General features: G+C 35.5%; 1 protein-coding gene across 2 annotated transcripts in view; it reads left to right on the forward strand.

Annotated features, from left to right (window-relative positions):
- The window catches only part of ABCB4 (ATP binding cassette subfamily B member 4), a 69054-nt gene that overhangs the window by 23306 nt on the left and 23749 nt on the right, over positions 1-21999 (forward strand). For both annotated transcript variants that reach the window (XM_049771050.1, XM_049771052.1), the window contains exons 9-17: positions 217-388; positions 3407-3520; positions 4590-4700; positions 5292-5417; positions 9856-10059; positions 10568-10738; positions 13248-13409; positions 16248-16424; positions 19810-19956. In XM_049771050.1, the coding sequence (XP_049627007.1) occupies positions 217-388; positions 3407-3520; positions 4590-4700; positions 5292-5417; positions 9856-10059; positions 10568-10738; positions 13248-13409; positions 16248-16424; positions 19810-19956 (1384 nt within the window). The remainder of the gene's footprint in view (positions 1-216; positions 389-3406; positions 3521-4589; positions 4701-5291; positions 5418-9855; positions 10060-10567; positions 10739-13247; positions 13410-16247; positions 16425-19809; positions 19957-21999) is intronic.

Here is a 21999-nt window from a genome sequence, read left to right on the forward strand (position 1 = left end):
GGAAATGGGTCCAGGTCAGTAAAGAGAAGAAGGTTCACATCTGCTTTAGTCCTGGATGATTCTGAATTGGTTCAATCCCAATGATGATGGGTCTCACCAGAGATTTCTTACCTGGATAATTTTGTTCCCTGAACCTCTAACCCTTCAGGAGGTGAGTATAATGCTTGATCATGAATTGCTTTCTTATTATAACATTTTCCTCTCATTTCCTGATAGGTATCAAAAGCATTTAGAAAATGCCAAAAAGATTGGAATTAAAAAAGCTATATCAGCAAACATTTCTATGGGCATTGCCTTCCTATTAATATATGCATCATATGCATTGGCCTTCTGGTATGGATCCACTCTAGTTATATCAAGAGAATATACTATTGGAAATGCAATGACAGTAAGTGTATTTTTATAATATTTCTAAAGAGTTTTAAAATATTTTTCATTCATTTGCCTTTTTTCATAATCCTTTATTTTTAAGGCATGAGTCTTAATTATAGGCTTTTTTCTTTTGGTGAATATTTGCCTGCTAGAATATATAAGGTATAATTTTGAGCAAGAAAATAGCACGTAGTTAGGCCAGTTGAGAAATATATACAACAAATGAAAGAAAATAAAAACAATATTAGTTACTTAATAAATATGGATTGAAACTATAATTATTCTACTTTTGAGTTTCATTATATAAGAGTAACTATTAATATTGCATAGATTATAACATGAGGAAATAATGAATTTAACAAAATGTGAAATCTTTTATTGGAAATACAATATGAAGTTTTCTAGCTTTTTTTTCTTTTTAAAAGGAATATAGGTTTACTTCATGGTTATAAAAATATAGATTATAAGATATTGTAATGTTAATTAAAATTAGTTATTTTTATTATTAAATATATACATTACTTACTAATTATTTTTGGTATTCATCTATAAAATATTTTCTATACTTATACATTGGGATCATATAATACTTTTTATAATCCTTTTGTATAAACTAGGAAAATTTTGTGCCTGCCAATAATAATCAGAACATGTGATATAACATAGAAATATTTAAGAACATGTACTTCCCTATCTTTTAAATAAAATTGAACATGAGTTGGTCTTTTAATGATAATTTAGAAGTCAGCTTTAAGATAGATTATTTCAAAAGATTTTTCTACAGTTATTTTCAGAACAGATAGACATTAAAGACTAACTGGAAGAGTTTATGTAATTTGCTGGGTCAGTTACTTCCACATTTTGATGACCTTTCTGAATGTTAACTTTGAGGCTTTCCAATAATATGTTATCGTAACACTCCTTATTTGCTCTTGGAATTTGAGGAAAGAAGATTAACTCTTGATTCTGACATTCCCTTTTTGAAGTCAATCTCTTCTTTCTTCCTAACTTTTTCATTTATAGTATGTAGACTGTGACATCATACCCATAGGGTTGGAGAGTGTTTTCGTGATACTAGGAGTCAAAGCAACACTGCCTGCTAATGTGGAAGTGCTCAAAGCACTGATTTTATAGCATCTATTTTAGTAGAGATCGTTATTTTTTCCTTACTGGTCCTTGTCTCTATTATAGATAGTAGATAGGTACTTGAGAAATGTTCAAATTGTGAACATGTGGAGTGTTTACTATTACTGTCTTTTATATAAAAATACCATTTTTCCAGATAGAAACAAGTCATTTATTTCTCTTTATTTCTGCTTTCTTTAGTTCAGTTATGCCAATAATTTGTATTACTACAATTTTATTTGATTATTTTCTTTTTCTTACTTTTCTCTTCTTTTTTTTTTTTTTTGGCCACACCCCGTAATGCTCAGGGGTTACTCCTGGCTATGTGCTCAGAAATCACTCCTGGCTTGGGGGACCATATGCGACTCCGGGAATCCATCCTGGATCAGCCATGTGCAAGGCAAATGCCCTACCACTGTGCTATCACTCTGGCTCCTATTTGACTGTTTTATTAATTTATTTTTCTTGTAAAATGAAATGAGAGGGGACTGGAGCTATAGCACAGTAGGTGGGGTTTTTGCTTTGCATGCAGCCAAGCCAGGTTTGATCTCCAGCATCCTATTTGGTCTCCCGAACACTACCAGAAATGACCCCTAAGTACAGAGCCAGGAGTAAACCCTGAGCACTGCTGGGTGTGGTCCCAAAATAAAACAAAACCAAGAATTTTTTAATGAAGTGAAGGGAAACATGATATGTTTTATATGTAATAGTAAATAATAATTAGAATTTCCAACCCAGTCATTGCACATATAAGTTTATATTTAATAAATAATTTGTGAATTATTTTTATATTAAGAACTTTATATATTATATATACTATTTATAGGAAAATTTCAATTCTACCATGTTTTACCTTGACCACTCAATGTAAATTTTTGTATAAGTAAAAGAAGTAGCATAATACTAAATAACAGTACTGATAAAAAACAAAAGTTTTCCTCTAGTAGAATAAGTTTTAGAAACAAAAGAAAAAACATTTTTGAGATTTGGTAAAAACCATTCAGTGAGATGCTGAATTAATGAAATGCTATATTTACCTTACAAATGTTTTTTTGTTTTGTTTTGTTTGTTTGTTTGTTTGTTTTTGGTTTTTGGGCCACACCCGTTTGACGCTCAGTGGTTACTCCAGGCTATGCGCTCAGAAATTGCTCCTGGCTTGGGGGACCATATGGGACGCCAGGGGATCAAACCGCTGTCCTTCCTATGCTAGTGCTTGCAAGACAGACACCTTACCTCTAGCGCCATCTTCCCAGTCCCACAAATGTTTCTTTTTTTTTTTTTTTTTTTTTTTTTTGGTTTTTGGGCCACACCCGGCAGTGCTCAGGGGTTACACCTGGCTGTCTGCTCAGAAATAGCTCCTGGCAGGCACAGGGGACCATATAGGACACTGGGATTCGAACCAACCACCTTTGGTTCTGGATCGGCTGCTTGCAAGGCAAACGCTTGTGCTATCTCCCCGGGCCCAAATTGAACAAGTTTTAAGTTTATGTTTTTTCAATTGTTATTCTGTCTACTTCACTAACTACCAATGTAGTCTTGATGGCAGTTTAGGAAAGAAATTTATTAAAGAAGTTATTAAAACAAACAAAACCAAAAAGTAAAGAGAAAACAAACCTTGGTGCTATGAAGGTATACCCAGATTCTTCAAAATTATCTGGTTTAAGTGTTTCTGAATCAAGTGTTTCTGAATTAAGTGGTTTCTGAACCAACCACCTTTGGTCCTGGATCGGCTGCTTGCAAGGCAAACGTCACTGTGCTATCTCTCCGGCCCCAATGTTTCTATTTTTTAAGAATTCCCCTAAACCTATCCTCTTGCATAATATGTAGAATGTGTTTCAAAGAATCCTACTTTAGATAATAAAAAAATCTAAATGATATTTATCATTTTTCCTCATGTTCTTTTGTAAAGGTATTTTTTTCAATCCTGATTGGAGCTTTCAGTGTTGGACAGGCTGCTCCATGTATTGATGCTTTTGCCAATGCAAGAGGAGCAGCATATGCGATCTTTGATATTATTGATAATGTGAGTCATTTATTATTTTAATGCCAAATGAATTTTGATAATTAAATCTGGTTGAATATCATGTGAAAATTTGTTATGTGGAATTAACCTTTTCTTAAGAGTGAAACAAATATGTCTTATTACTATTTTCAAAGATTTATCATTAAGAATATGGTAATACTAATCTATTTTGGAATGCTACATTTGTACTGTGCGTTTTTACTAGAATTTAGAGCAAAGATATTAGTCTTCCAAATTTTCCTCGTTTTCACATTTTTTAGACAGACTAAGAGAATTAGACTTTCTGTATAAAAAAAGAAAATAGGAGAATTATTGATGAAACCATAATCACCTGCATGCTTTATTTTGGGTTTTACTGCTTTGAAACAAAACAAAAAGCTTCCTTCATGCTTAGTATTATTTTGAATTAACTATGATGAACAAGTATAATGATAAATATGAATATAATGAAAATTATTTTGACATCTTAAGGTATGTAACTGTATTTACACAGATAAAATAATTAAATTAAATTAATTAAATTAAAAAATAAATAATTAAAATGTCATTTAATCCAATAAATTCCTCAATATTTATTGTTATAATTTATGAAAAATTTCTCAGCTTCTGAATATATTGAAATTTTTTATTATTTTTTAAATAACAATAGTTTTAACTATCCAATCAGTCTTCTCAACCCAATTCAATGCATTTATTATTTAGAAAGAAGATTATTTTCACTAATCTGAAATACCTAGCTCTTCTAATTATAGTTTGGTTTTTAATACAGTAATACAAACATGCATGTTTAATCACTTGGGAAATTTGTGAGGATATAGCAAAAGCTTAAAATGCATGGAATAAAACAAATATGTACCTATCTACTTTTCAGGGAAAATCTGTTTTCTGAGAAGGAATATTTTTAAATATACATAAATGTATTCACACAATTTTCATTCTGGGATTTGTCTCTTATGAAGAAAATCATGCCACTCCAGTTTTTATTTTTGGAATTTGCTGATATCATATTCCTTAAAAATTTAACTACTTATACTATGATGGAATAGTCATTAAATTTTGTTTTATTTAGAATCCTAAAATTGACAGTTTTTCAGAGAGAGGACACAAACCTGAGAGCATCAAGGGGAATTTGGAGTTCAATGATGTTCATTTTTCTTACCCAGCTCGAGCTAATGTCAAGGTACTGTAAGCCATATTTATGGGAATTACTGACTCAGATTATTAAACTCTATTTTGAGGGGCATGAGGCTCCTCCCAAGCCCAGGGAGCCTTGTGGCTCCTTTTCCTAGTAATACCAAATTTAACTGTGCAGGTGTGGCTCAGTGCTGGAGCTCAGTGCTGAGGTCAAGGTCACACCTGGTGGTGTTCATGATTTATGAAGTGCTGTGCATCAAACTCAGAATCTTGCAAATAATGGTCCAGAGCAATAGCACAGTGGGTAAGGCATTTTCTTTGTACACAGCTGACCTGGGTTTGATCCCTGGCATCCCATACGGTCCCCTGAACCGTCTGGCAGTGATTTCTGAGTAAAGAGCCAGGAGTAATGCCTGAGCACCGCTGCCAGAAATGGCAAAAAATAAAACAAAACAAAAAAGAATTTTTCAAATGCTCCAGTGCTTTGACCCCTGTTTAAGCATCTTGAAGAATCCAAAGTAGTGATTATTTTTATATTTATGTGCTTTGGTGATTATAGTCCTTTTCTGATATATTTTCAAATTTAAAATAAAATCTTAGGACATTGTTGTGAAGTAATTTCCCCTCTCCCTTACAGATTTTGAAAGGCCTCAACCTGAAAGTTCAGTGTGGGCAGACAGTGGCCTTGGTTGGGAACAGCGGCTGTGGGAAGAGCACGACAGTCCAGCTAATTCAGAGGCTCTATGACCCTGATGAGGGTACGGTAAGTGGGAAGAAACAAGTTTCTCCAGAGTGAAAATCTGGATTCCAATTAGTCCTTTATAAATTTTTAAAACAAACTTCCATGTGAATATAATATTTTTTGGATCAAGCACTATGGAACTACATGCATGTGGAATAATGAAGCCATGCCCTTGGCCTGGTTTAACAAATGCATTCAAGATGATGAAGATCAGGGGATAAGGGGGAAAAAAAGATGATGAAGACCAGAGAAGCTAGAAAGCATTCCCTTCTCTTCCAACTGAACATTTTATAACTTAACTAAATAAATGGAAAGCAGTTGTCTGAATCAGTGTTTCTTAACCAAGACCCATACATATGGTTCCTGTGGGCTCTCAGAATATTCCAGGGAGATGAGACTAAGTGACTGTCCTTGTAGTGACATGAGGTGGGAGGTGCATACAATAGGAAGAAAAATGACTAAGAAAAATTATGTAAATCACTTAGAAGTTTCTTTTTACACATTTGGTTAAAAAAATGTCATACTACAGTTGTTGACAACATAGTAAAGTCACAAGAAATAACAGGACAATTAGATTTATCAGAAATATTGAGATTTTCTTAAATGTTGGAATAGCTGAAGAAGAAAATTATATGATTTCTTAAAAAATTCTGGGCGCATGGGTGACAGTTATAGCCTAGGACATACATACATACATTTTTGCTGTTTAAAGATGTTACTAATTTACACTTACAGAAAAGTAAGTGTAAGGAAAAAGTAAGTGTACAGAACTCATGTATGTATCATATAAGTGCGAGGTCTATAGTTGTTTGCATTCTCATTTCTTTATTGCCCTCTCGCCCTATTTAGAATATGCATATATATGTGTTTGCACAATATATATACATTTTTCTGAGTCCTCGAGATTAGGTTAGCAACATCATGTCCCTGACCCCTGTATACACCAGCATTTCCTAAGTAGAACGGTCTAATATAATCACAAAATAAAGATAAAATGTAGTAAATTTGACATCAGAACAACAGTAGCCTAGTGTATGTATTCATATTTTTTAATTCTATCTACTTTAGGTAAATTGAATTTGCTTGATACCTGATAGATGTAAAAGTATATCATAATTCAAAATTATAATAACAAAATATTAAAAGGTATAAAGATAAAAACAAAAAACAAACAGTAACTAATAAAGAACAGGATTTCAAGAATAAATATAAGGTTTTCTAGGATATATCTATTATTTATCAATAATATCAAGATCAATAATCCTAGAAAGTGTGTATGTGTGTATGTGTGTGTGTGTGTGTGTGTGTGTGTGGTGCCAGAGAACAAACCCAATATCACCTCATATGTAAAGTTATCACTTACCTGTATACCAGGGCCCAAATCTAATATACACTAAAAGCTGCAATATATTATTGGAGGAAATAGAAGATATTTAGAGGGAAAGATTGGCTACACTCTTGTATTAGAATGAGCATCATTAAAATGTCTAGATTCTCTGAAGCAATCAACAGATTCATGTGCTTTCTATTAATGACACTTTAATCAGAAATAGAACAAAAAAAAAAAAGAATGAAATGCATTTGAAATTCCAAAAGACCCAAATCGCAAAAACAACCCTGAGAAAAAAAGAATAAAACTAGACTTCATGCTTCCTGACTTCATTCCACACTAAAAAGTGACAGTCATTGAAGTAGCAATGATTTGAAATAGATCCAGATTTGGATCAGTGAAGCAGAATTAAGAGCCCCAAAATAAAACTACACATGTATAGTCAACTAATATATGACACAGGAGACAAGAGTTTACAATGGAGCAAGAAAGATTGTTCAACTAGGTTACTATCAAAATTAGGTCTCTAACACTAATAGATAAATGGAAGTAAAACCTGAAGTCATAAAATACACAGAAGATGAAAGCACTATCCTTATTGACATGAGTCATTTGGATACTCAACTCCAATATTAATGAAAAGAAAAGAAAAAGATAAAATGGATACAGCAAATTAGAAAAATTACATAGCAAAATAAACTTACCTAAAAATGAAACTATTGAGTAGAAGATTATTTGCACATCTTTTGTCTGACAAGGGTTCAAGACAGAGCATTTGCCTTGCATACTGCCAACCCAGGTTTAATATCTGACACACCATGAGCCCAAGAAAAGTAATACCTGAGTGTAGAGCCAGAAGTAACCTCTGAGCACTGCCAGATGTGGCCCCCAAACAAGCAAAAAAACAAAAACCTAAATAGGGGTAAAATATGAAAAGGCTCCACTCCAAAGAAGACACATGCTGATGGACCAATAAGTGCATGTAAATATAATCATTTTTGCTTTAATTTGGGAACTATAAATGAAAACTATAATGAAATGCTGCATCTTCACTTGTGGGAATGGCTATTATCATCAAACAGATAAAAAAAAATGAAGTGTTTGAGAGAACAGAGATAGCTCAATGGACCAAGGAAATTCTGTGCTAGCAGGCAGCCTGATTTCCATCCCTGGCACTGTACAGACTTAAAGCGTCAGAAATAGACCCTTGAGGAAGATCTGGGAATAGCCCATGAGAACTAGGTGTGGACAAGAAAATCAAGTGTTGGAGAGTACGTGGAAGGAAAGGAACTCCATACACTGTTGGTGGGAAATGGGATAGCCATTATGAAAAGTAGTTATATTCTCAAAAAATTAAAAATAGGGGCCAGTGAGGTGGCGTTAGAGGTAAGATGTCTGCCTTGCAAGTGCTAGCCAAGGAAGGACCGTGTGGTTCGAAGGACCGTGGTTCGATCCCCCGGCATCCCATATGGTCCCCCCACGTTGGGGCAATTTCTGAAGGCTTAGCCTGGAGTAACCCCTGAGCATCAAATGAGTGTGGCCCAAAAAATATTAAAAATAGCAATTTCATATGATCAAGTTATCCCAGTCCTGTGTATTTGTCTAAAATATACAAAATACCACTTGTTCAGGAGATATATGTATATACATATCCATGTTCACTTGAGAATTGTTTACAACGCCAACAACAAAAAGCAGCCTAAATGACCTAGGAAGATGATGGGATAGAGAAAGTATGATTATATGTATGAATGGAACTTCTTGGGCCCTGAAAGGCTTGATAGCAAGACATTTTAGCAGGATCAAAGCTGTAAGTTAATTGAAGAAGACACTGGACAAAGAGACACAGCAGAGACCTTCACAGAGAGTGAAGGAATCAACCCTTCACAGAGAGTGAGGGAATCAACCCAGCACAGCCTGAGGGATCCTTTTACCCTTTTCAGGCACACCCTGTCCGGGAAATTGATTTTATCTGAAGGGAATTTGAGGTGAGCTTGGTGGGGAGTCAGTCCTACTGAAGGGGAGTATCCAGTTCAAAGAACACAGGGCATTTCGTGATGAGTTGTACTCATTTTTTTTCTCCATGGACCCTTCACAAACCAACCAGGGATTTTTCCAGGGGAACTAAGTTAGACTATCTAATATATATAATGAAATACTACTTGATCATTTTCCAGTATCCTACATGCTGTACTGTTGCTCTAGCCCCAAGAACACTTGAAACTTTTATATTATAATACATTACTTTAATTTTAAAAAATGCTATTTTGTTTTCAAAAATTGCACACAAATATATAAAGATGCTTAGCCACATTGGTAATCAAGTAAAATATAAGTTTGTTTGTTTTTTTTTTAATTTCTGGGCTGAGGAAATTACTTAAAGGTCTGGAGTTGAGCCTGATACTATATGCTCTGTAGTGCCAGGCTCAGGGGACCCCCTGGACATCACCAGGATATCTCAAAATCACTCTAGACATGATGCAGAGCAAAATAAATCTCTAAAGGGGCAAAATAAAAATCCCCCAAATCCTCCAAATGTCTGTCAACAATAACATATATTTGATCTAGCTAGATCGTTGCATATTATTCAGGCATAAAAAATATCTATAGAGCTGGAGATATAGTATAGTGACTAATACTACTGCCTTGCATACACTTAACCCGCCTTCACTCGTGGCACTGTGAGTACTGTCAAGAGTGATTCCTGAGCACAGAGCTAGGAATAAGCCCTGAGCAATGCCAGCTATTACTCAAGCCACTTCCCCACACAATTTTTTTGGCACACCATTGTAAAATTGACTAAGGTAAGCAAGCACCTTACCTTCTTTACTATCAGTCCTCAGCCCAATATTCTCTGCTAGAGAATAGCATACCCAAGGGGAGGAAAATTATGTATTTTATATATTTATTATGAAATAATAAAATAAATATGATTATTTGCTTATTTATAAAATTAAAAATAATAAATATGAAAAGAAAATGTTTATGTTTTGTTCTTACCTGTTAATATTTACTTTCAATTGTCTCTTTTAGTGACTGACATAAGATAAATATTAGCTAAAAGTTTTAACGAATGAAGACTGATATCTTTGGTGGTGTAGCAACTAATGGGACATTTCTCTCTTTCAGATTAACATTGATGGCCAGGATATTCGGACTTTTAATGTAAGGTATTTAAGGGAAATCATTGGAGTGGTGAGTCAAGAACCTGTGCTCTTTTCCACTACCATTGCTGAAAATATTCGCTACGGCCGTGGTAATGTCACCATGGATGAGATAAAGAAAGCCGTCAAAGAAGCCAATGCTTATGAGTTCATCATGAAACTGCCACAGGTAAAGTCTCTGCTAGCATAGCTATTCTTGTCAGCAGAATTTTGCTTAAAACAACTGAATGATTTCTTCCAAAAGTCAGCTAAGAGTTTTTAAGATGCCAGGTTGTCTCACTTTGCTATTAAATTCCTTTAAATTATTCAATTAGAGGTTTTAGGAGTATGGTCTGGTATATAAATCATACTAAAATTTTTATACAGACTATGTGTAAGTAGTTTCTTTCTTATAATTCGGTATTCAGGTATTTGATTTTCATTTATGATTCTCTATGAGAGTGGAGATGAAACTGCACATTGTCTTTCTGCATTTATTGCCTTCATAGCTTTTGAGGGGTTGGTTTTAGTGCCATATACAGTGGTGCTCAGAGATTCTGTGGTGCTGAGAATGGAACCTGGGGTCTCACACTCACCAGGCAGATGCTCAATTGCTGAGCTACATCCCCAGCCCCTGAACTTCAGTTTTTCAAGTTAAAATATAATTAATAAAAGCTCTTTTGTGCTTCTTGTTGTAGAAATTTGACACCCTGGTTGGGGACCGGGGAGCACAGTTGAGTGGGGGGCAAAAACAGAGAATTGCCATCGCTCGGGCCTTGGTTCGCAATCCCAAGATCCTGCTCCTGGATGAGGCCACCTCAGCCTTGGATACTGAAAGTGAAGCTGAGGTCCAGGCGGCTTTAGATAAGGTCAGTAAACATAAATATCCAAAGGACCTACCAAATAAAAAAAAATATTGAAGGCTCTTGAGATGTTTTTCAGCATCATGTTTTCTATCCCAGCACCGTCTGGCTTGAGAAACATGTGTGAGAAATATGTAATGAAGCTTCATTCTGGGTTTTATTGACCTCTAGTTTTCTCTTAAGTAATTTGCATAGAATGGAAATGAATAGTTGGTGAACTGTCTTGCTTTGACCTAGGTGAAGAATGAGTGACTCAATAATCAGTCATTTAGCTCTGTTTCTGTTTTTGTTTTCTTTTTTTTTAAAGTTTTAAGTCAGCAGATTTATTTATTATTTTTTACATAATTTCTTATCTTTTTTTTTGTGTGTGTGTGTGGTTTTTGGGTCACACCCAGCAGTGCTCAGGGGTTACTCCTGGCTCCGTGCTCAGAAATTGCTCCTGGCAGGCACGGGGGACCATATGGGACGCCGGGATTCTAACTGATGACCTTCTGCATAAAAGGCAAACACCTTACCTCCATGCTATCTCTCTGGCCCATAATTTCTTATCTTGACCAAATGTAGTTGTGTCAAAACATATAAAGAACATTTTGGTTATGTATATAATTTGTTTAATTGAAACTTTTTTAACATGTGCCTTACTAATAAGCAATCACATCATCTGTAGTCACAAGGGTGAATGAGTGGATGCTTCAAAATATGTGTTTGTCTAAGGATATAAATAAGAAACACACTTGTTTTCTTTTGGTGTTTGGACCACATCCAGTGTTGCTCAGGGGTTACTCCTGGCTCTGCATTTAGAAATTGCTCCTTGCAGACACAGAGGACCATATGGGTTGGCGGGATTTGAACCACTGTCTGTACTGGATCTGCTGAGTGCAAGGCAAATCCCCATCTCTGTGCTATCACTCCAGCTCCAAGAAACACATTTTTATGGAAACTGGTCACATGTGCTGGCTCCAAAATTTCTAAATCTTTCACTGTCATTTCTTTTTGGTTTGGGGGTCACACCTGGTGGTGCAGAGGGGTTACTCCTGGCACTGAGCTTAGGAATCACTCCTGATGGTTCTCAGTTGACTATATGGGCTATCCATATGGTCATCCCCAATCAAGGCAAGTGCTTTACCCATTGTACTATAGTTTTGATCTCTTGCTGTCATTTCTTTTTTTTTGTTTTTGTTTTTGTTTTGGGCCACACCCATTTGACACTCAGGGGTTACTCCTGGCTATGCCCTCAGAAATCGCTCCTGGCTTGGGGGGACCATATGGGACGTCAGGGGATCGAACCACGGTCCGTCCTACGCTTGCAAGGCAGACACCTTACCTCTAGCGCCACCTTTCCGGCCCCATCGCTGTCATTTCTAAATTGAATCTCTGCATAGAGAATCTTCTTGAATACAGACAGGGGATGGGGAGGTGGGAAATTGGAAATTGGGGGGCATTGGTGGTAGGAATGTTACATTGGTGAAAGGGGCTATTCTATTATATAACTGAAAACCAACCACAAATATGTTTGTAATCATGGTACCTTAATAAAGATATTAATTAAAAAATAAAGGCCTCAGTTTAAACATATAAATGGACATTCAATTACATAAATGTTACTAGAAAATTTTTAGAATAAAAATAGGGAGGATAAAAAAGATAGCACCCCTAAATTGAGAACTATTTTGTTCTAGATAACAAGTTTCAATCATTTCTAGAATACAAATATTAATATCTAGGCCTTCACTGTCTAAGAATGATATGAATCCTATAAGAGAAAACGTATCCTTGCAAATTTTAATTTGTACTTGGCAAATTATTTTACTTAGCAATAATGTGTTGTGTTTATTTTATGTTAGCCTAATAAGGCTAATGAGTATCAAAAGAAAAACTTATTGACACTGTAACATAAAAAACTTGATCATTTCTCAAGGCTTAATTTTTATTCATAAATTCAATAATCTAATAAAAGTTCACTTAACTACTTAAAAGGAATGTTTTGTAGATTTTACATTGTATAAAAATTACCTGGAACATTTGTTTAAAGTTAAGGTTACTATCCCATTCTTTGAGTTAATCTTCACCTAAACTGCCTGCATGCAACCCATCAGAATTATTGATAACATCAGTTGCTTCAAATGCATTCTTACAGAAGTCCTCCAGGGAATGCTGTGATTGGCAGTAACTGATCCAACATGTTTCTGCAGAAGTTTTTAACATCCCATGTAACTCAGAACTAGAGTTCTTTGTCGAGTATGAAAACACATGAAAGGCATCAAACTTTTTCTTGTACTATCTTGAGTAAACATTGCCCATCTGATAGGCTTCCAGACCTATCCATCCTCATACAGAAATAACTGGCCTTTTGTCTGGCCCAGTACTCAAGTCTTGCTTTCACTTTGTTAAAGAAGTAATATCTTTATACCATAAATCACACTGGCAGAACTGATCATCAACCACAAACACATCCTACTCAGGACTTTTTTGTGCATGTTCATTGACAGTGCATGTATGTTCTCTTTCCCTTTAGGCCAGAGAAGGCCGGACCACCATTGTCATAGCACACCGACTGTCCACAATTCGAAATGCAGATGTCATAGCTGGGTTTGAGGATGGAGTCATTGTAGAGCAAGGAAGCCATAGTGAACTAATGAAGAAGGAAGGAGTATACTTCAAGCTTGTTAACATGCAGGTATCTGCTCTCCAGGGAGTATTCTGCTGCTTGCTTCTAATTACAGTATTTAAGAAAATAACATAACTAATGCCATACTAAAAACTAAGAGACTTTAGGAAACCACCAAAATATGTACATATAAAACTTTAATTCAGATGGAATGAAATATTCTGAAAATGAAAACTGAAGGGAGAAAGGAAAGGCCCAAAGTATTTTTAAATTTAATGGACATAGATACTTAATTGTCTAGGAAATCAAACATCAACATGTTCATCAAACATCTAGTGATGAACATTGTGTATGTAGCAGTTAGAGGGTTATGCTAGTTGTTAAGTTGTTGGGGGGGGGGTCCTACATGATTTTAAAATGCTTCCCAAGTTATCCTAAAGAAATCAGAAGAAAAGTATTAGCTTTAAGAAGTAAATAGATTTTAATTTTCTTTTATAAAATTGTCACTGTTCTTTCTGTAATCTACAATACAAAAAAAAAGTTACTGGGGGTCCCAGAGCAAAAAACACAATGGGTAGGGGATTTGCCTTGCATATGGCTGACCTGTGTTTGATAACTGGCATCCCATATGCTCCCCTGAGTGCCGAGCTTGTAGTATCTCCTGATTTCCACTAAGTGTGGCTCAAAAACAAAAACAATAAACCCAAAACCAATTCTTTTTTTTTTTTTTTTTGGTTTTTGGGTCACATCCGGCAGTGCTCAGGGGTTACTCCTAGATCCACGCTCAGAAATTGCTCCTGGCAGGCATGGGGGACCATATGGGATGCCAGGATTTGAACCAATGACCTTCTGTATGAAAGGCAAATGCCTTACCTCCATGATATCTCTCCAGCCCCCCAAAACCAATTCTTGGCTTACCTAACGTGAGATGTTTTTATTGTGCTAATTTGATCAACATTGCACAATAAATACCTAAAAGTTGCATTCTATAAACATGATCTTCATATTCATAATACTAGATATAGTATTTCTTAGATATAACTGCAATAATAACTGCAAATTGATATACATATTTTTTAACTTTTCAGATGCTCATCACATGAAGACTAACATTTAAAAATTAACACTTTATTGACTTAAATAGATTTATGATATTGTTCATTATACTTTTTATACATACATGAAAATTACTTTAATTTCCATTCAGTCTATTATAATAATGTGCAATAAATTGACATTTTTCTAAAGTTAGTTACCTAACATTTCTAGTATTTCTCAATACTAAATATTGTCCTTTGAGAACACAATTGGGCTTTATTTTTTTAAACACAAGTCTCAAACAACAACTTTATAAATAGGGTTCATGAGTGACCAATAAGAATATGAAAAGAGTTTGAATACCATCAAAGGAAATATATATTACTATCAGGGAAATATAGATTACCATCACCATTAGATACAACTCCATACTCAGTGTAATGGCTACAATCTAAAGTACTGAAAATACAAAATGATTTAAGTAAAAATATTTTATTTTTGAGCCAAGAACATTCTTTTTGAGTCCTGAGCACTGCTAGTGTGGCACCAAAACCAAAAAAAAATTTTTCATTCTTTTTTTTACTTAATTCCTTTGAGCCTTCCTTCTCACAATTGAAATATTAAACCTACTATATAGATTTTTATATATATGAATATATATACAGATATATATTCTTTGGGGCCACATTCTGTGCTGCTCAGGGGTTATTCCTGGCTCTGCACTCAGGAATCACTCCCAGCAATGTTCGGGGGGGACCATGTGGATGCCAGGGATCGAACCTGGGTTGGCTGTGTACAAGGCAAGTGCCCTACTCACTGTACTATCTCTCTGGCCCAGATATAGGTTTTTTTATAAAGTTAAACAAATACATGAACACACTAAAAATTTCTGAAGTGTACTTTTTAAAGGGATTAATATTGGATATGCAAATTATATCCATAAAGTGATTGTAAATAGGTTATTTGATACAAAAGAGATGCATATACTTACATACAAGCAATAAGGGAAAAGTTATAGAAAGTGGTTTTGGCAACAGGATTTGAAAAGACAAGCATGAACATGGCAATACTACAAGGAAGACCTGTATTTGTCCATGAACAATGCAACCAAGGACACAAAGTTAGACTATTGCAAGGCTAACTTACACTTCTTTCACTGGGTTCCTTAACTTACTCCAAGACTGATGGTGAATATAAAACTCCAGGCTGAATTACCTAGCGTAAAATATGAATGTGGACAGTACCTGGAAGAAGAAAGATGATTAGCTCCAGTCAATTGAGGGTAGAGGTGTGATTGCTTTCCATGGTTAAGTGACCTGCTTTCCCTGTGGGTAGTTTTAAAAGGCAGAAAATATATACAGGGGTTATTGCACTTCGGCACTGCCAAGAGTGACCTCTGACCATAGAGCTAGGAATAGCTCCTGAGCAAGGACTGGTGTTGCCCAATAGCCATCTTTCCCAAATAAAAATAAAGAAAAATGTGTCCTTGGTAAAATTTCTATTTATTCTTCTCCCTTTTGTGTTCATTTTTCCCACTGAATGCTTGCATATTGAGACAATTTCTACATTCCTGCTGGGTAGTCACAATTTGCTTTAAAGATATTTAATGCCCTTATGCTCCGAGTTTAGTGTTCAAATTAAAATGAACATTAATGTCATTTTAAACAGTTTTTATTTCTGTTTTGATATACTTCTGTTACTTCTCTATTGTTTTTAGTTAAACTTGGAGGAACTGTAATGGAATTTCAAAATACTTTCAGATAAAACATTCCATATGACTTAATGGCTTTAAACATGAATGTTATAGACATCTGAATGCATACATGTACAAACACACACACAATTTTAATGCTTTGTGGTATCTGTCAGACTTCAGGGAACCAAATACAGTCAGAAGAATTTGAGGTTGAAGTCAATGAGGAAAAAGCTGCCACAGGTTTGGCCCCAAATGGCTGGAAATCACGAATATATAGGACTTCTACACATAAAAGTCTTAGAAATTCACGAAAGCGTCAAAATGGTCTAGATATGGAAACCATTGAACTTGTAAGTAGTACTTGACTTGTTTCTTTGTTTTAGTTTTGGGTTTACATTTGGTGGCCCTCAGGACTAACTTTTGCTCTGTGCTCAAGCATCACACTTGGTGGTACTCAGGGCGCCATGCATAATGCCACTGACATCAGCCACATGCAAAGCAAGAACTTTATTCTCTAAACTATCTCTCTGGACCCTTGACTTAATTTTTAAAATATATTTGCTGTTAACTGGTACAGATATATATATATATATATATATATATATATATATATATATATGGTTTTTATACTCTTCTTTTAAAAAAGGGAAATTTTGTTTTAAGTGTATTTGACTATAATGGGGTGTAAAATAATAAAGAATAGTGGATTGAAACCAATTTTAATTTTAATATAATTTTATTGTTTAAAATACAGTAAAATTGTGGGCTATGTGCTTAGATTTTGCTACTAAATGCTATTCACTTACCTTTGCAATCCAGAGATAGACTGAAATAAGAAGACTTTGTATTTACATACATACTATCAGGCAGTATTACATTTGTTTGCTTATAATAGGAAACTCAAAATTACATCAATTTAGAGAAATGTAAGTTTTGTTTTTTTTTCACATAAGCAAATTTTCCTCACACCATAAACAAGTCTTACAAATAGAGGCTTAGGATATAAAAGATGACTCCACAATTACCATAAATTCAGACTTATTCCTCTCTTCTTTCTTCTTTCTTTCTTCTCTCTTCTTTCTTTCTTTCATGTGGTTTCCATGCTGATTGAAAATGGCTGGTGAGGGACAGGTAAAATAGTACAGTAGGTAGGGCATTTGCCTCATATGCAGTCAATGCAGGTTTGATCCCTGGTACCCCATGTGGTCCCTCAAGCACAGCCAGGAGTAATCTCTGAGCACAGAGCCAAGAGTAACCCCTGAGTGGTTCCAGGTATGGTACCAAACTAATAAATAAATAAATAAATAAATAAATAAATAAATAAATAAATAAAAAATGGCTGGTGAAGTTCTCTCTTCACAGCCATACCCCAAGCAGGGGAAGAAACAAAATGATGCTCCAGAATCCTAGATATTATTTTTACCTTTTTAACTTTGATCACATCTTAATAATATGATCAAATTACAAAGGAAAATGGAAAACTAATACTCTTGCTACATACTCTGAATTAGACTGGAATATTCAAACTAAGAAATAAGGCCAGTGACCAGAAATAGTAGTGTACTTTCTTTAACATTTCTCACCCGAGGGCATGAATATTATTAGTGAAAGAGTTTTTCCCAGAAGACATTTTCCTAGTTCAATGATTTTTATAGAAATCACATATATAGAAATCACATTATCATCGATATGTTATTCGTTGATAAAAAAAAAAACTGAGTTTATTTTTATTTTGTGTTTTGGCCTAAACAACTACTTCTACTGGGAATTTGTAACATCTGATTTTCCTTGACCATAATATTATTTATTGAGGAAATTATAAGAGCTTTCCTAGAGGTATTAAATTTGGTCTATTAACGTAAAAATGAATAACGGTACTCTTGAGGAGCTGTATTACATAAGATACATCGTTTCTTCCTTTTGTCTATAGTAGTAACTACTATGCCTTGCTTACCGTGAGAGTGTCTGTTAAATTGTTAGGGTCTGATGTTCGAATAGAGCACTTTTCTTGGAGAAACTCAGAAAGTAGTAAGACACAGAAAATGTCACAGTTGGTAAGATTGTTATAAGGACTATCTTAAAGGAAGAGATGGTCAGCCCAAAGAGAAGAAATTAACTCTCATCAGAGGAACCTGGAACATTTGTTGGAGTGTATGTTTAAGAGCAGACCAAGGAAAAGGTCTTATTAATAGACTGGAGATCAGGATTTATTAGGGGTTTATAAAAATGCAATGGAAATAGGCAGTTTGAAATAAATGAGTAGAATCTCCTGTGCTTTCTGTTTCATAGAGACACAAACATGCTCTTTTTTATAATGGTATGGGGTTTTATAAGCATCTTTTATATTTAGTTTAATGTTAAACTACTACTCAGTCAGAGTGTCTCCTTTATATGACTTAGGTTTTTCATCTTTGACTAAATACTTAGTTTAATATTTTCTTAAAATCTGTATGTGACAGGAATTTGGCTAAATTCTAGGCATTAAAAAAACAGTTTCTGCTTAAAAAAAAACTAAAACAATTTTTTTTTTTTTTTGGTTTTTGGGCCACACCCGGCGGTGCTCAGGGGTTACTCCTGGCTGTCTGCTCAGAAATAGCTCCTGGCAGGCACGGGGGACCATATGGGACACCGGGATTCGAACCAACCACCTTTGGTCCTGGATCGGCTGCTTGCAAGGCAATCGCCGCTGTTCTATCTCTCCGGGCCCATCAAAACAATTTTTAACTCGCATAAAAACTCATATATTAAGAAAGAAAATTTGAGTACAAATAGAAAAAATCATAAAACAAGAGGAATTCTGAAGCATGAGAAGTCAGTACCAGGAACAGTGGTTAAAAAAGTGTGATGAGGTCAGAGTAATAGTACAGCAGGCAGGGTGCTTGCCTTGGACACAGCCACCCAGGTTCAATCCTCAGTACCACGAATGGTTCCCCTAGCCTGCCAGGAGTTACCTCAAGCTAAGAGTCATGAATAGCTCAAAAACAGAGGTGGGAGACAGAGACAGAGACAGAGACAGACAGACAGAGAGAGAGAGAGAGAGAGAGAGAGAGAGAGAGAGAGAGAGAGAGAGAGAGACAGACAGACAGACAGACAGACAGACAGACAGACGGACAGACAGAAAGAAAGACAGACAGAAAGACAAAAAGACAAAGAGAGACAGAGAGAGAAGAGAGAGAGAAGGGAGAGGAGAGAGGATGGTTTAGAGTGGTTTACTTTGGGAGCAAGATAGCACTGGAGAGGATTCTGGCAAGGATCAGGTTGCCTGGTCAATAAGGGTATCTTACATTGGTAAGGACATTTTTTAGCTCTTCTTGGATATTCTCTTTCTTAACCTGGATTCATCCCTGAGAGTCAGGACCTTGTTGTGTTTTACAAGATGAACTGTACACATGTCCCTGTGAGAGTCCACAGTTGAGACTTGAATTCAAATGCATTTTGTGGACAAATCCTGCTACTGACCACTCTTCAGAGGCAATAATGAAGCTGATCAGGTTGATTATCTGGGTAAACTCATACTCACCTTTTGGGGTGTGGCCTGTGGACAGCGCTGTTCACACTTTAATAATATGATGATAATATAATACCAAAATTGTGCATTGTAAGATAATTCTCCTACAGTATTGTAATAACCGCCACTTAGCACACACTTTGCAAGTTCTTTGTGCAGGCTTTTCTATGTCTACGAACACTGGTAGCCATTATGTTTTTACTAATGGTGATATTCATATATTCTAGGATGAAAATGTACCACCAGTGTCCTTTCTGAAGGTTCTGAAACTGAATAAAACCGAGTGGCCCTACTTTGTAGTGGGAACAGTATGTGCCATTGCCAATGGGGCACTTCAGCCTGCGTTTTCAGTCTTATTTTCAGAGATGATAGCGGTAAGCTCGAAAACTTCACTTAGCAACCTGACTTAAATCAGTGCTCACCCTGCCTCACCACTAGATCTGTTCTGGAGTTAGCAGCCTCAGGTAAAACTAAGTTTTTAATATTTTCATGTAAGGAGAGTTTCCAGACAAAATAAAAAGTGGTTTTTGAACCATTCTAAGGTATGATATTAACAAAATGATAAAGTGTACAATACTGAAAGATTTTCTAGTTAGCACCCTTCATTTGATAAAACTAGCATTTGGTGACCCATGCACTTTTGTTTGTTTGGGGCCATGCCCTGCAATGCTCAGGGCTAGCTTGTAATTATAAACTCAGGGATGACTCCTGGAGGTTCTCTATATGAGGTGCTTAGAATTGAACTGGAAACAGCTGGTTGCAAAGCAGGCACCTTACTCACTGCACTATCTCTCTGGCTTCCCCCATCCTATTTTTGGGGGAGTATGTTGCAGAGGAAAGCCAAGAGGGGTGATGAAGAGAAGAATTAAAATCCTAGTGTTTAAGAGGTCAGGCTCTGAATATAAATTGTCCTCACTACTTAATAGATTAACAAACTTGAGCAAAACTTTTCTCTGAGCCACTTGTATGCTTGTAAGCCACTTGTATGCTTATATCTAAGCATAAACCCACCTCATAGGATAGTTGATATTTAATATCTCACATTGGTAGCTCTATAAATAGATTATAAACCTAGTAAGTATTTAAAAATATCTCTATGTATTTATTTTAGCATTCTTTCCAAGGCTTTGGTAAACTGAAACAGAGAGGAAACTCCTCCTATCCAGTTATTCCAATCATTGGCCAAAATTTGTAGGAAGTTATTCAAAATAAATAAGATTTCATAAGACCCTGAATTCATATTGTATAGTAACTTTCATTAACCTCTCATTTATTGGAGTTTTTTGTTAAGGATTAATTATTTCCCATTATACTCAAAGTTCATGGGACTAGAGAGATAGTACAGCAGGTAAGATGCTTGTCTTGCATACAATTGACCCAAATTTAATCCCCAAAATACACAATATAAACTTCTTAGCCCCACAGGCATGATCCTTGAGCACAGAGCTAGAAGTTCATCTTGGTATGGCCTAGTAAGAAAAACAATAAGTCACTATTTTTTTTATATTTAAGGCTATTGTATCATTAAGAACAGAATCCCAAAAATGAAAAGTTAGAAATGAGTCCTTAAATGTTTTGAAATGACAAAACAAAGCAATCTGTAGCCATCTTGCAATTCAAGAATAGTGTAGGCTGTATTTATATTTCTGGGCATTCCTATGTACCAATTGCTTCTCTCAGCATGAGAGATACAATAGGAAGCAAACCAAGTTCAACTTTTAAACAAATTTTGAATAGCTAAAACAGACCTGTAACATACAAATAAAAACAGATATATAATAGCTCAAGTTATTGAAAAATGTTTTAAAATATGATGAGGCCATCAAAAGGTTGGAGACATTTCAGGGAACCCAGACATGTGTAAGACTGGCATCAGAGGGTGACACCCTACAGTGAGAACAGCATGTACAGATGAAGAGGTGCAGCATTAAAATGTTTGACCACAGTCCATATGCAGTGTTTCAGCCCATTTTGATAGCTATCTTTTGTTCATCTTCAGAGGTGCAAAAGTAGAACAGTGGTTCTTAGCAGGTGGGTGGGGGGCATACTGAATTACTTACTGTTCAAAGCCATGATCTTCAATCTTAGGTCCAGGGACCATACTTGTCCACAGGTGTAGAAAGATTGAAATCACACTGGTAAACATCTTGATTCTAAATGCTGGTCTATGGGTTAGTATATATACAGGTACTAGTCTACAGGTGTAAAAGGTTGTTGTATATTGGTTTAAAAAAACAAATATCATCTCTGAGATGAGGAGAAACTTCTAAAAATGAGTGTATGGGGCCGGAGCAATAGCACAGCGAAAGGGTGTTTGTCTTGTATGCAGCCGACCCAGGACGGACCTCAGTTTGACCCCAGAATCCCATATGGTTCCCCAAGCCAGGATCAATTTCTGAGCACATAGCCAGGAGTAA

This window comes from Suncus etruscus, chromosome 1 (genome assembly GCF_024139225.1).
Source record: "Suncus etruscus isolate mSunEtr1 chromosome 1, mSunEtr1.pri.cur, whole genome shotgun sequence".
NCBI lineage: Eukaryota > Metazoa > Chordata > Mammalia > Eulipotyphla > Soricidae > Suncus > Suncus etruscus.